The 14,069-nt window shown below is 47.6% G+C and overlaps 1 protein-coding gene across 3 annotated transcripts in view; it reads right to left on the bottom strand.

The window, feature by feature from the left end:
• MPP3 (MAGUK p55 scaffold protein 3) overlaps positions 1-14,069 on the bottom strand; it is an 80,368-nt gene that overhangs the window by 36,362 nt on the left and 29,937 nt on the right. For all 3 annotated transcript variants that reach the window (XM_079949630.1, XM_079949631.1, XM_079949632.1), the window contains exons 9-10: positions 7,720-7,794; positions 6,329-6,525 (exon numbers count right to left, since the gene is read on the bottom strand). In XM_079949630.1, the coding sequence (XP_079805756.1) occupies positions 6,329-6,525; positions 7,720-7,794 (272 nt within the window). The remainder of the gene's footprint in view (positions 1-6,328; positions 6,526-7,719; positions 7,795-14,069) is intronic.

Below are 14,069 nucleotides of genomic sequence, written 5' to 3'. Positions count from 1 at the left end.
ACACACATTGTGCATTTCCCCTGCTCCCCCAAAAGGGGTCTCTGAGCTTTCTACTGAGAAGCAGTTCTGAGTGACCAGAAACTGCCAGGTTCTCCCTCATCTATTTCATGGCTTCTGCTGCAGTGGGGAAAAGTAGAGACTCAAAGCTGCATCTGGGTGCTGGTGTGGCCATCAGCCTATCCTAGTTTTTAGATATAACAGTCCTAGTCTGGGCTCTCTAACTGGGCTCTCTAACAGCATTGCACTGGCTCAGTTACTTTCCCTGTTCACTTTTCTTCCAATGCAATGTACAGGAACCTCAGGGGGCCAAATGAAGCTCTCCAATCACCTCTGTCCGGCCCTTGGAACTGACTCTGGGCTCCCCCTTTCCCAGGCCGCAACCCTCTCTAGCCCTGCTCCAACACTCCAAGTACTCAACTAAATCTGTCTCCCAGCTGTTTTTGGACTACCAATCCCATCATCCCTGGCCACTGGTCCTGCTAGCTAGGGATAATGGGAGTTGTACTCCAAAAACAGCTGAGAAGCCAAGTTTGGGAAACACTGAACTAAATCTTTGCATGAGTGCGAGGATTAGCACTAGAGGAATGGGGTTTCCTCCCCTCCTTGCCCTAGTGTGCGGCTCACACCATTCCCAGATCTGTTCTGGAAGGTTGGGGGAAACTGCAGAGCAGATTTAGGGGGCATGCAGGAGGAGGAGAGGGGGAGAATGTTCTGTTGTGCAAGGAGAAAGCCTTGCGCTGAGAGAAGATTCACATTAGCGCTGCACCGAATTTTCTCCAGGCTCAAATGTGACCTTGAACTCTGATAAATGTATCTTGCTTGCCTGGACAGAGAATAGTGTTTGTGTGCATGTGTGCTTGTAGGCAGGCAGATCTACCTTATGGTACAAGGGTAAAAAAAACTATACATTTGTTGCTCCACCTGCTTTTGCCTCTGGCTCTGCCCACCACTCGCCGGTGGCCCTCAGAAGGTTACCCAGGTGGGAAATGTGGCCCTTGAGCTGAAAAAAGGTTCCCCACCATGCTGTAATAAAGAATTCTGCTGCCTGTTCACAGAACCATTCCTCCAGGGTATTCCCTTTCTCAACTGTAATGTACCCTTCAACGCATCTTTCCCTTTCCTCTTAAAAAAAAGAAAAAGCAGGTACAGAAATCTTGAATCTTCTGGTTGTTCCTTTCCATGGTGTGCCTTCGCAAGAGATGGGTCACGTAGAAAAGGGAATATGCTGGCCGCATAATCAATAGCTTTATATCTTGTTCCAATAAAATTAGCTTGATGAGATGAGATGAGGTCTTAATCCTGCCCCCGCACCCCTCGTTCGGACAGCCACTCCAGAAGGCTACCCTGGTCGATGGTATCGAAAGCTGCTGAGAGGTCGAGAAGAATTAGCAGGGACATTTTTCCTTTGTTTCTCTCTCGACAGAGGTCACTGTACAGGGCAACCAAAGCAGTTTCTGGGCCAAAACCCCAGCATCAGTAGTGTGCATGGGTTTTTACAAGGCACGTCCCTGCCCCCAAGGTCCTTGCTGTCTAAAAGAGGTGTGCATCAGGGATGCAAAGCAAGGAAGGATGCTGATTCTGGATGGAGTCTCTTGAGCTTTGGGCTCCAGGTGCAAGCGTGACTCATTGTTTCATGCACCATTCGCTGTCCAAGTTTACAACAGCTCTACTCCCACTACTGCACACAGTCCAGTCCTGCACCACTGTGCCCCACCTCCAACCATCTCCTTGATGCTTCTCAAAACCCCTCATTCCTTGACTCCCCACCATTGATTCCACATCCCACATCCCTAGTACATTAAAACAGCCTCTCTTTAGGAAGAAGAATGGGGAGCTTTCCTTGAGAGGGACAATGGGTTGCCTACAGCTGGAGTTGGATACAGATCCCATCCCTGGATCTGTTCTGTAAGTTATTATGATGTAGGAGCTGGGAAACCCCAATCAGAAGGGTCTGAGGATAAGGAAGAAGAAGAGCACAGCGTGCAGGAATTATCCCCAGAAGATGCTGCTTTGCCATAAAAGGGGGACACTATCTACAGCAGGGGTCAGCAACCTTTTTCAGCCGTGGCCCGTCCACCATCCCTCAGATCATGTGGTGGGCTGGACTATATTTGGGGGGGGGGGGGTGAATGAATTCCTATGCCACACAAGTAACCCAGAAATGCATTTTAAATAAAAGCACACATTCTACTCATGTAAAAACACCAGGCAGGCCCCACAAATAACTCAGAGATGCATTTTAAATAAAAGGAGACATTCTACTCATGTAAAAACATGCTGATTCCCGGACCGTCCGCAGGCCAGATTGAGAAGGCGATTGGGCCGCATCTGGGCCCCGGGCCTTAGGTTGCCTGCCCCTGATCTACAGCACCTGAAAAAGTCACTCTGTCCTTCTTTTCGGACTTGTATTTCTTCACTCTCTGTGGAGCAGGAAACCCCCTAGCTCTGCCAGAGTCGGTGCCTAAGAGCAGAGCGCAGCTCCTTTAAAGCCTCGGCCCAGTATACCTGAAGGAGTGTCTCCACCCCCATCGTTCAGCCTAGACACAGAGGTCCGACTCTAAGGGCCTTCTGGAGGTTCCCTCACTGCAGGGAACCAGGCACAGGGCCTTCTTGGTAATGGCGCCCGCCCTGTGGAACACCCTCCCATCAGATGTCAAGGAAATAAACAACTATCTGACCTTTAGAAGACATCTGAAGGCAGCCCTGTTTAGGGAAGTTTTTAATGTTTGGTGGTTTATTGTGTTTTTAATATTCTGTTGGGAGCTGCCCAAAGTGCCTGGGGAGGCCCAGCCAAAATTTTTATTATTATTATTATTATTATTATTATTATTATTATTATTTAAAGCACAGTGGGACACAGCTAGAAACCCCAGGCTGCATGCAGGCCATTTCAACCAGGGATGGAGAACGCTTGGAGGTTGTTGGACTCCAACTTCCATCAGCCCATGCCAGCACAGCCAATGCTCAGAGTTGATGTGAACTGCAGCCCAGAGATGAACCATAGGACCAAGAGTTAGTTAATTTAACCCACCCCACCCCCTGTGGGTTACAACTGCAGCTAGGGTTCTCTGCACACACAAAAGGAAAGAAACAGAAATACCCACCCAATGAAGAATGGACAAGCAAGCTGATGCAGAATTGGCAAAGTTAACAGCTAAAATAAGAGAACTTAATGAAGAAGGTTTTGTGGAAGAATGTGAGCCCCTTTCAAATTATTTAAAGAATGATTATTACATGATGAACAGCAAGCAGAATCTGAAATATGAGCAACAGAAGGGTTTAAAGATGACAGAAGTTTGGTTAAGGTTTAAGAGATAGAAGACAGCATGCAGCAGAGGGAGAGGAACAGAAACACCATGGAAAAAGGGGTGGGAAGTAAAAAAAAAAGGAGAAAAGGGTTTTTATTGTATATTGAAATGTATGTGTGAAATTTTGGGAAACGTGATTTTTAAAAACGGGGGGACGGACCCTGTGGGCTCTCCTGACATGCTGAAGCAACATCCTGGCCAGCTGCATATAGCTATTGTTGTTGTTGTTTAGTCATTTAGTTGTGTCCGACTCTTCGTGACCCCACGGACCAGAGCACGCCAGGCACTCCTGTCTTCCACTGCCTCCCGCAGTTTGGTCAGACTCATGTTTGTAGCTTCGAGAACACTGTCCAACCATCTCGTCCTCTGTCATCCCCTTCTCCTTGTGCCCTCCCTCTTTCCCAACATCAGGGTCTTTTCCAGGGAGTCTTCTCTTCTCATGAGGTGGCCAAAGTACTGGAGCCTTAGCTTCACGATCTGTCCTTCCAGTGCATAGCTTGGAGCTCTCCATGGTCCTGTTTTCATGCCTAAGCTCTAGGCAGGTGCAGGAATTCAGACCTAAGACTCAAAACTGGCTTGGTTTGAGTCATGTGCACAGCCTGTGCATCGGCAGGTTTGTTCAAAGGGCAAGAGTCCAAGATAAGCCAACAAGCAGCTGACTTCTTATTTGGATTCAGAAGGCAGATGGGAAAGTCTAGAGACTCCCAGAGGGTATGTGGAGCCAGGGGCAGGTGTGAGGTTGGAGCCCTGCCACAATGAAAGGAACCACGTGAGTATATGCTGTGAGCCGTGTGGCAGGGCATGGCAAGGACCTGCAGAATGCACAGCAGTGATGGTGGGGTGGAGAGCTTGTTTTGGGGGGGCCAGGACTAGCATGCCCCAGTTCCACCCCACCCCAGCCAGGACAGCTCTGCGAACAGGCTGCATTGGTCCTCTTCCTTGGTTTTCATTGTCTGCAGCCACTGCAACTCTCTTTGCTCCTGATCCTTGTCAGTTAGTTTTGACTGTTTACGTTGCTGCAGGCCGAGGGAAGGAAGAGCTGTGCAAGGACTTGGCACGCAAGGGAAACGGTGTGATTTAAGGCAGTAGGCAGCTGCTCTGCCGCACGCAGAACGTTTGTTTCTATTACCATTGATTCGTTGTTCCCTCCTTTGCACTAAAAATCAATTTTTAAGAAGAGAAAAATTCATAGTGGCAAGTCACATCTTGCCTTTCAGAGGAGATGGATCCTTTTTCCGTTCTAAGCCCTTCGCAGCTGCTGAGAGGCTTAAGAGAGAAGAGAAATTTGGTGCTGGCGATAACAGTGTTAAGATTTGCACAGGTAGCTGAGAGGATCAAGCTCGTCTGAAGTGGCTGAACACGTCGCTCCTAAACCTATTTGCTCATACAGGGCCTTTGAGACTCAGATGCAGAATTTGCTGCCTTGCAAAGAACAGGTGGGGAAATTGTGGCCCTCCTGATGTCTTTGGACCCCAACTCCCATCAGCCCCAGCCAGCATAGCCAATGGTCAGGAATGATGGGAGTTGTAGTTCAGCAACATCTGCAGAGCTACGGGTCCCTGATCACTGTTGCATAGGATATAGCACTGTGTGTGTTACCTCTCTTATGAACAGCTAAGATTAGAATCATAGAATAGAATCATAGAGTTGGAAGAGACCACAAGGGCCATCGAGTCCAACCCCCTGCCAAGCAGGAAACACCATCAGAGCACTCCTGACATATGGTTGTCAAGCCTCTGCTTAAAGACCTCCAAAGAAGGAGACTCCACCACACTCCTTGGCAGCAAATTCCACTGTCAAACAGCTCTTACTGTCAGGAAGTTCTTCCTAATGTTTAGGTGGAATCTTTTTTCTTGTAGTTTGGAACCATTGCTCCGTGTTCGCTTCTCTGGAGCAGCAGAAAACAACCTTTCTCCCTCCTCTATGTGACATCCTTTTATATATTTGAACATGGCTATCATATCACCCCTTAACCCCTTAATTATGCTAAACAAATATTTAAAAAGAATATTAAACCACCACAAGGAGTAATTCATAAAACATTAAAAGGAGTAATTCATAAAACAATCAGTAGAATTGAAACAAGCATGAAGCAGCATTAAAGTGAAGTAGGGGGACTTTCAAAGCCCAAGAAATTAAAAAGCTCTTTAGTAAAGGTGAAGGGACCCCTGACCATTAGGTCCAGTCATGGCCAACTCTGGGGTTGCAGTGCTTATCTCACTTTATTGGCTGAGGGAGCCGGCATACAGCTTCCAGGTCATGTGGCCAGCATGACTAAGCTGCTTCTGGTGAACCAGAGCAGCGCACAGAAACACCGTTTACCTTCCCACCTATTTATCTACCTGCACTGGTGTGCTTTCGAACTGCTAGGTTGGCAGGAGCAGGGACCAAGCAACGGGAGCTCACCCCGTCGCGGGGATTCGAACCGCCAACCTTCTGATTGGCAAGTCCTAGGCTCAGTGGTTTAACCCACAGCGCCGCCCGCGTCCCTTAAAAAGCTCTTTACTTGGTACCAAAGCAACATAAAGGCAAGTCTCCCTAGGGAGACACTACTAAGAACATTTTTTCCCCTGGACTGAACCATCAGTTGATGGGGACGCCTAAAGACGACCCCCTGGTTAAAAGATCTTGGAACAAACTTCGCCAACCCGATCCCCTTCAGACAGTTTGTGGTTTTGCCCCAGTGTGGCAAAGCATGGTTGGTCCTCAACCCAGCAAGCCTCAACCACTGTTTAATACTGCCTTGAAGAGAAACAATGGTTTGTACAAACCATAGTTTGTCACATTTTGATGAAATGGCCAATTATAGTTTGTCACAGACTAGACGCAGTAGCTCCTCACCACCACTTCCTCTCTCACTCAAAGGAAGGGGAGGAAGAAGCATGAGAGCTTGAGGTTCATCACAGATTTGTTCTCATAACAGGTCACTATGGTTTGTCATCACACCTGCACAAAGTCCATGGTTTTGCGCTTGCTTTCTGTTACTAGCACAGGCCCACAGACACACACAACTGACCAACCTTTCTTGAAACTGCTTTGAGGGGATCAGCCCTGCCCGGAGATTTGTGTCACCCACACGTTTGGCCTGCCACCACGTCGGGTCGTCTTGGCTCACCACCTCCAAGATGTGCCTTTTCTGAAATGGCAGCCCGGCCTCCTGGCATGGGATTGCTTTATCCTCTTTTGGGTTGTAGGAGAAGAGGGCTCTCATGAACACCTGGGAAGGAAGGAACATTACATCCAGAGCTACAGGAGAAAAGCTGCAAATTTTTGTATCGTCCACAGGATGTAGCACTCTCCAATTATTAAAAAACAAAATGAAATAAACATCAATGGTTCTCAAAATGCCTGGCCAGAGAGGGAGAACGTATATTAGCTGCCCCCCCAAAAAAAATTCACAACAACCATTCACAACATGCAAATTTGTGGGGCCATTTCCGTTATTAAAAATATTTTACATGAATAATGTTGCCTTTGGGGTGAGCCTAAAGCAGTTAAAGTGGTTTTAGAGAAAACACTTACCACGGGGGAGGGAAGGTGACTTGTATAATAATAATCATAATCATCATTATCATTATCATTTATTTATACCCTGCCCATCTGGCTGGGCCTCCCCAGCCACTCTGGGCAGCTCTCAACAAAATATTAAAAACATGATAAAACATCAAACTTTAAAAACTTCCCTAAACAGGGCTGCCTTCAGATGACTCCTAAAAGTCAGATAGTTGTTTATTTCCCTGACATCTGATGGGAGGGCATTCCACAGGGCGGGCGCCACCCCCGAGAAGGTCCTCTGCCTGGTTTCCTGTAACCTCACTTCTCGCAGTGAGGGAACTGTGAGAAGGCCCTCGGAGCCGGACCTCAGTGTCTGGGCTGAACGATGGGGGTGGAGACGTTCCTTCACTTTCATTCCCTACCTCTCTTTCCCATCAAGAATGGTAGGTGTATAGGCCTCACCATGCTGAACTACAATTCCCAGCATCCCCTGACCTTCGGCCATGCTGGCTGGGGGCTGATGGGACCTGGAGTCCACCAACACTAGGAAGGTTCCATATTGCTGTGTGACTTTTTTAAAGGAAAAAATGTGTTTGTTATGGTGGCGGCAGTTTTTCTTACATTGTTTTTCCAAAAAAAAACAAAAAAACCCCCACCTTGCAATCTAGAAAAACCAGACAATTTAATGCTAGTGCCGTTCTAGGAATATTCTGGGGGTGAACATTGGGTGGACAGGGAGCTGTTAAGAAGAAGTTGAAGCAATATCTTTAAAACAGTCAAAGAAAAAACGGAATATGCTACTGCTAGGGGGCAGGCTCACACAAGCCACAGCAACACCACTGTCTCCCAACACCTATGTTCAGAAGAATGTCTGAACAGACCCAGAGTGTCCTCGTATGTTGGCAAACTCCCTTACCTTGCTTTCCTTCAGGCGATCTTCTTCTTTGACAGCCGGGATTATTTTCAGCGTTATCGACCCCTGGGACTGTGCCTAAGAGAAAATAAGTCTGCGTTGTCATTTCTGTGGAAAACCAGACGACGTCTGCAAATACTGCTTGGGTCACTTTGACGCTCGATAGGGACACTGAAAATTGGCATACAGAGAGGCGGGCTGTTGGCCCACCTTGTGAAGTCTTATCGACACAGACCAGTATCGTCTCTCAAGGGTTTCAGCAACGAACCATTCCCAATTCTTCCCGGAGACGTCAGTGGCTGAACCTGAGACCTTCAACCTACAAAATGTGCATTCTGTCGTTGCGTGACAGCTGTTCCCTGAAAGCAACGCATTCCTGCGTTTCACGTTTCTAGATCTCGGTAGATGAGTCAGGGGCGTATATGACTCATCAGCAAAAGGCAAAAGATTTGTGCAAGAGCTGAATGCTGAGGTGTCAAAGTATAGTGTTGTCCCCAGCGCAGGTCCTATTCAGAGAAGACCCACTGCAATTAGTGGATCCAAGTCACCCAGGCCAATTTACTGCATTGGGTCTACTCTGAGTAAGTCGACCACTGGATGCAGCCCACGGCCATCATTTTTAACGGAGGGGAAAAGAGGGAAATTAGAAATCAGTGTGGCATACTGGGTAAGGTGGTGAACTGTATCAGGGAGTCTTGGGTTCGAATTCCCGACTTTGCCAGGACGTTTTCTCTGGAAGCCTTGGGCTACTGACTCTTAACCCAGGTAGCCTACCTCTCAGGGTTTGGAGAACAAAATGGGATGACATCCTGGATTTCTTGGAGGAAAAGTAATGTGATAGACAGGTTAGGTGGCATTTTCCCTATCATTTCACAGCTTGGAGTGGCGATACTTTGGATTAAAAGCCACGCCAGCAAGTCTTTGACCACTATCCGATTTTATTTCAATGGATTCTCTGCCTGGCCTGCTTTCAAAGCAGATCTCCACCTTTGTTAATATGGTGCTTATGATTACATTTGGTTGGGGCTGCTTTGGCTACCCTTTGCCTACCGTGAGACTCAAATGCTGACGTGCGTGTAACCTGCAATTTGGTTCTGTGATTTGCATCCTAACTTTTTTCCCTTTGCAGGAAAAGGCTGCAGCTAATTATTGATTGATTGATTGATTGATTGATTGACACATATCCCACCCATCTGGCTGGGTTTCCCCAGCCACTTTTGGTGGCTCCCAACAGAATATTAAAAACACGATAAAACATCAAACGTTAAAAGCTTCCCGATACAGGGCTGCCTTCAGATGTCTTTGGAAAGTCAGTTGTTTATTTCCTTGACATCTGATGTGAGGGTGTTCCACAGGACGGGTGCCACCACCAAGAAGGCCCTCTGCCTGGTTCCCTGTAACCTCACTTCTTGCAGGGAGGGAACTGCCAGAAGGCCCTTGGAGCTGGACTTCAGTGTTTGGGCTGAATGACGGGGGTGGAGATTCTCCTTCAGGTATACTGGGCACAGGATATGCTTTTGCTTGCAAAAGGTTCCATGGTTCAGTCCTCAACATCTCTAAGTAAGGCTAGAAAAGGCTCCCACCAGAAACCTTGGAAGAGGTACTGCCAGTTAAGTGTGGACAGTACTGAGCTAGATAGAACGATGATATTAACAGCTTCTTAATTCTGCACAAGCTCAGAATTTAGTACCGGCTGCAGGAAACAGCACCTTGACAATCTCCTTCCTTTCTTTCTTTCTTTCTTTCTTTCTTTCTTTCTTTCTGGCTTTTGTTTGGCACTTCAAGCTATTTTCAAGATGACTAAACTGCAGTGAAGACCAAGAAGAGGGGGACAGAGACCAGATGAATTTTTTTGTATATTCGTGGTCAGCTCATTATGGAGGATAAAGCTATCAGTGGCTACTACCAGAGTCAGACCAAGATGTTTAGGAACCTGAAGCAGACCTCAAAATGGTGCCCATCTCCCTGCCAGGGAAAATCTACATCAGGAACAAGAAATAAAGACACTGGGATTTGCTGCCCCTGTTGATCCTGCCACCTGAGGCAATCGCCTCACCTTGCCTAATGGGTGGGCCGGCCCTATCTACTACCCACAATAACAATGTTCTCCTTCCACCGTCAGAGGCATATGGTCAGTTGCCAGGAATCACAAGAGGGGAGTCTGCATGGGGCTTTGGCTTGATCCAGAAGGCTTCTCTTATGTACTTATGACCCTTCGCAACTAGCAAACGCAAAGGGGAAAACCAATGTTCAACTGCACCATTTCCACAGGTTACAAAAACCAGCTCGCCTCGACACAGAACGTGGCGTTTTTAGAACAGATAACACATCCCCTTGTCAAACAGTGTTGGAGTTTTCAGGTTCGGCTGTTACATTCTGAACAGCAATAGGTATTTTTCCTGGGTTCTTTTTGTCCCGGGGTTAGGGTGGAGGAGACAGACAGGATTTTTTGTTTTTATGTGTGGGGTTTTGGTATTAAAATCGCATCTTGCATGCACCATATTCCCAGAGGCTGCTAAAAGCAGACAACTGCCGCGAGGCCTTGAAAAGAGAGGAAACCGCAGGAAGGCCTCTTTGTAACCTGAAACTCTTCAGCAGAGCTTAAACGATTCTTAAGTGCTTGAATGAGGTTCCTGAAAGTTACAGGTTCCCTTTGTTGCGGAACCTGGGGAAGGGAAAGAAAAAGGCACTTTCCCCTCTTGGACTGAAAGAGAGTTCTGAACAGTTTGGCTCCCTTTCCTCACAAGACTCTGAGAACATTAATTGACCCATTCAAAGGTATCATTCCACTTTGCTGTCTTGTTTCCATGCTAGGTGGTAAAAGATGAAAGGATGTTCCGCTTCCCGTTGTGGCACTTAGCTCATTTCCCAGCTCCTTCAAGTAGCAAGTGTTCAGACAACCTCTTTATGTCACACTGCAAAGCATCGCCTAGATTATTAACAGCACACATTTTTAGGCCATGCTGCATCGCAGAATGATAATAGATGTGAGGTGGGGAACCAACCGCATCATTGTCAATGCAGAAGTAAATTCTATGGAGCATAGGATTGCAGCTTTGATGGGCCATCAATCGCTTAGACTAATCAATTTGGGGGGCGGGGAGAAATCAACTGAATGATTAAAGTTAACAAATTAAAATTAATTTGGCAGCATAGTTTTCTTTAAAAACAATGATACAGTCATACTCATGTTACATTTGCTTCATGTTACGTTCTTTCAGGTTACGTCCCGGGGTGACCCGGAAGTACCGGAAAGGGTTACTTCCGAGTTTCGCCACTCGTGCATGTGCAGAAGTGCAAAATGGCGTCATGCGCATGCGCAGAAGCACCGAATCGCAACCCGCACGTGTGCAGATGCACCGCTGCAGGTTGCGCTCTTTTCATGTTGCGATCGGGCCTCCAGAGCGGATCCCATTCGCAACCAGGGGTACCAATGTAATTATAATACAGTGGTACCTTGGTTGTCAAACAATCTGTTCCGGAAGACTGTTCGACTTCCGAAACGTTCGACAACCGAGGCGCAATGAACGGTCGGCAAATTCATTTGAGAAAATTGACCATTGCGCCTCGGAAGCCACCCAACTTCCGAGGCACGTTCAAAAACAGAAGCATTTACTTCCGGGATTTCAGTGTTGAAAAACTGAAATGTTCAACCAAGGTACCACTGTATTTTTACAAAACCCTGGAGATGGGAAGCCCTTTCTTCAGGAGGAGGAAGGCTTTTTCTGCTCTACCTGCTGTGATTTCACCACTGCCAATTGACTTAAAATATATCTTGCTTGCCGATTGTTCTACAATATCATAGAATTGCAGAGTTGGAAGGGACCCTGAGGGTCATCTAGTCCAACTCCCGGCCATGCAGGGATCTCAGTTAAAGCATCCATGACAGATGGCCGTCCAACCTCTGTTTAAAAACCTCCTAGGCAGGAGAGTTCACAACCTCCCAAGGGAAACAGTTCCACTGTCAAACAGCTCTTACTGCCAGAAATTTTTTTCCTGATGTTCTCATACTCTACTGGATAGTTTTGTTGTTTTAATACGCTCTTCAGTACTGGGGTGGCATCTCTGAGCCAAGAAGAGGTACATAAATAGATTGAAATAAAAGAAGAGGTAGAACAGGATTTTTACGTGCACCACAGCAAATGGTTTAGGTCCTTTGCTCCCATCAGAAAGTGATGTTAGGAGCAGCTTGTACATCAAGACCCTTCTAATCCCTGTATCCAGCAAGTGTTACAATACAGTGGTACCTCGGGTTACAGACGCTTCAGGTTACAGACGCTTCAGGTTACAAACTCTGCTAACCCAGAAGTAGTACCTCGGGTTAAGAACTTTACCTCAGGATGAGAACAGAAATCACGCAGCGGCGGTGTGGCGGCAGCAGGAGGCCCCATTAGCTAAAGTGGTACCTCAGGTTAAGAACAGTTTCAGGTTAAGAAAGGACCTCCGGAACGAATTAAGTTCTTAACCCGAGGTACCACTGTATAAGCCAGGCTAAGTTCCTGGTGAGGTGATTGCCTGGGTGAAGGAACGATTAAGAGGGACAAAGGACAGTGGCTCTGTGTGATACAGCGAATGGGTGGGGCTGGGTGGGGCCCCTCCTTAAACTCACAGGGAGCCTCTCATTCCAAACTACAGATGGGCAATCCCCCCCCCCCATCTACCTCAAGTTGATATAGAAATGAATCTAAGAATTCCTGGAGGGGCAGGGAGGGATGCGTAAAGAATTCTGCTTATTTTCCAAGCCTGTCTGAGATAGAAAAAATTCTAAACTGAGGTGAAGAAGAATTAATTAGGTGGCTCTAAAACAGGCATGGGGATGCGGGTGGCGCTTTGGGTTAAACCACAGAGCCTAGGACCTGCCGATCAGCAGGTCGGCGGTTCGAATCCCAGCGACGGGGTGAGCTCCCATTGTTTGGTCCTTGCTCCTGCCAACCTAGCAGTTCGAAAGCACCTCAAAGTGCAAGGAGATAAATAGGTATCGCTCCAGCGGGAAGGTAACTGGAGTTTCCGTGTGCTACTCTGGTTCACCAGAAGTGGCTTAGTCATGCTGGCCACATGACCCAGAAGCTGTACACCGGCTCCCTCGGCCAGTAAAGCGAGATGAGAGCCGCAATTCCAGAGTCGTCCACGACTGGGCCTAATGGTAGGGGTACCTTTACCTTTACTCTTTACAAGGGGGAGAAAAAGTGAGATGTTCTGGAGAACATCGTAAGGGTGTTTGATTTCTTCTGTAAGTTACCCGCCCCTTCAAATTGGAGCCAGGGAAGTATTGTGCAATCTGTGAAAAATAAAGGAGGACCTTCAAATGGGTCATGATTTGCAGGCAGAAGTGTTCGAGGTTCAGCATCTCTGGCTATGATGACTTGAAACCTCCCATAACAGGGCTGGAAAGGAGTGTTATGTGCGAGAGATCTTCTGCTTCTATTCAGAGCAGACCAGGGAAGAGAAACCTTGGGCTTTCCCCATGTCAGATTCTAACTGCCGACCGTCCCAGTCACCACAGTAGACAGTCAGGGATGAGGGGAGCTGTTCAGCAACATCAGAAGAGCCAAAGGTTCCCCATCCTTGGAAAAGAATCGTAGAACTATAGAGTTGGAAGGGACCCTGAGGATCATCTAGTCCAGCCCCCACAATGCAGGAATACATCTGACCCATACAGGGATGGAACCTGCAGCCTTGGTGTTATCAGCACCATGTTCTAACCAGCTGAGCTATCCAGGATGCGATCAAAGTTATTCCATGACAGGCTTGGAAAATCCCACCTCAAAGCCCTGGACCCCTGACCATTAGGTCCAGTCTTGACCAACTCTGGGGTTGCGGCTCTCATCTCACTTTATTGGCCGAGGGAGCCGGCGTACAGCTTCTGGGTCATGTGGCCAGCATGACTAAACCGCTTCTGGCGAACCAGAGCAGTGCACAGAAACACCCTTTACCTTCCTGCCGGTGTGGTACCTATTTATCTACTTGCACTCTGACATGCTTTCGAACTGCTAGGTTGGCAGGAGCTGGGACCGAGTAACGGGAGCTCACCCTGTCGCAGGGATTCAAACCCCCAGCCTTCTGATCAGCAAGTCCTAGGCTCTGTGGTTTAACCCACAGCGCCACCCGCGTCCCCTTGTAAAGAGTACTTCCTGCTCCCCCCCCCCCCAGTTCTCTTATTTAAAGGAGAGGGAGAAAAAGACAACACTGATGATTCAGGTGTCCTTGGCTACTCCACCATCTCCCAAGGCCAACTTTTGTAGTTCTTGCTTGGTTTCAGAAAGAGGCATTTGTGATTTCGGTGGTAATTACAGCAGCAGCATCAAGGATCGCATTCGGGTTGCTTTTTCGGTTCCCTTGCATAGGAGTCGCCG

This window comes from Podarcis cretensis, assembly GCF_951804945.1.
Source record: "Podarcis cretensis genome assembly, chromosome: 13".
NCBI classification, from domain to species: Eukaryota; Metazoa; Chordata; class Lepidosauria; order Squamata; family Lacertidae; genus Podarcis; species Podarcis cretensis.
The sequence above is the reverse complement of the archived record's forward strand: the minus strand, read 5'-3'. Positions and strand labels throughout refer to the sequence as shown.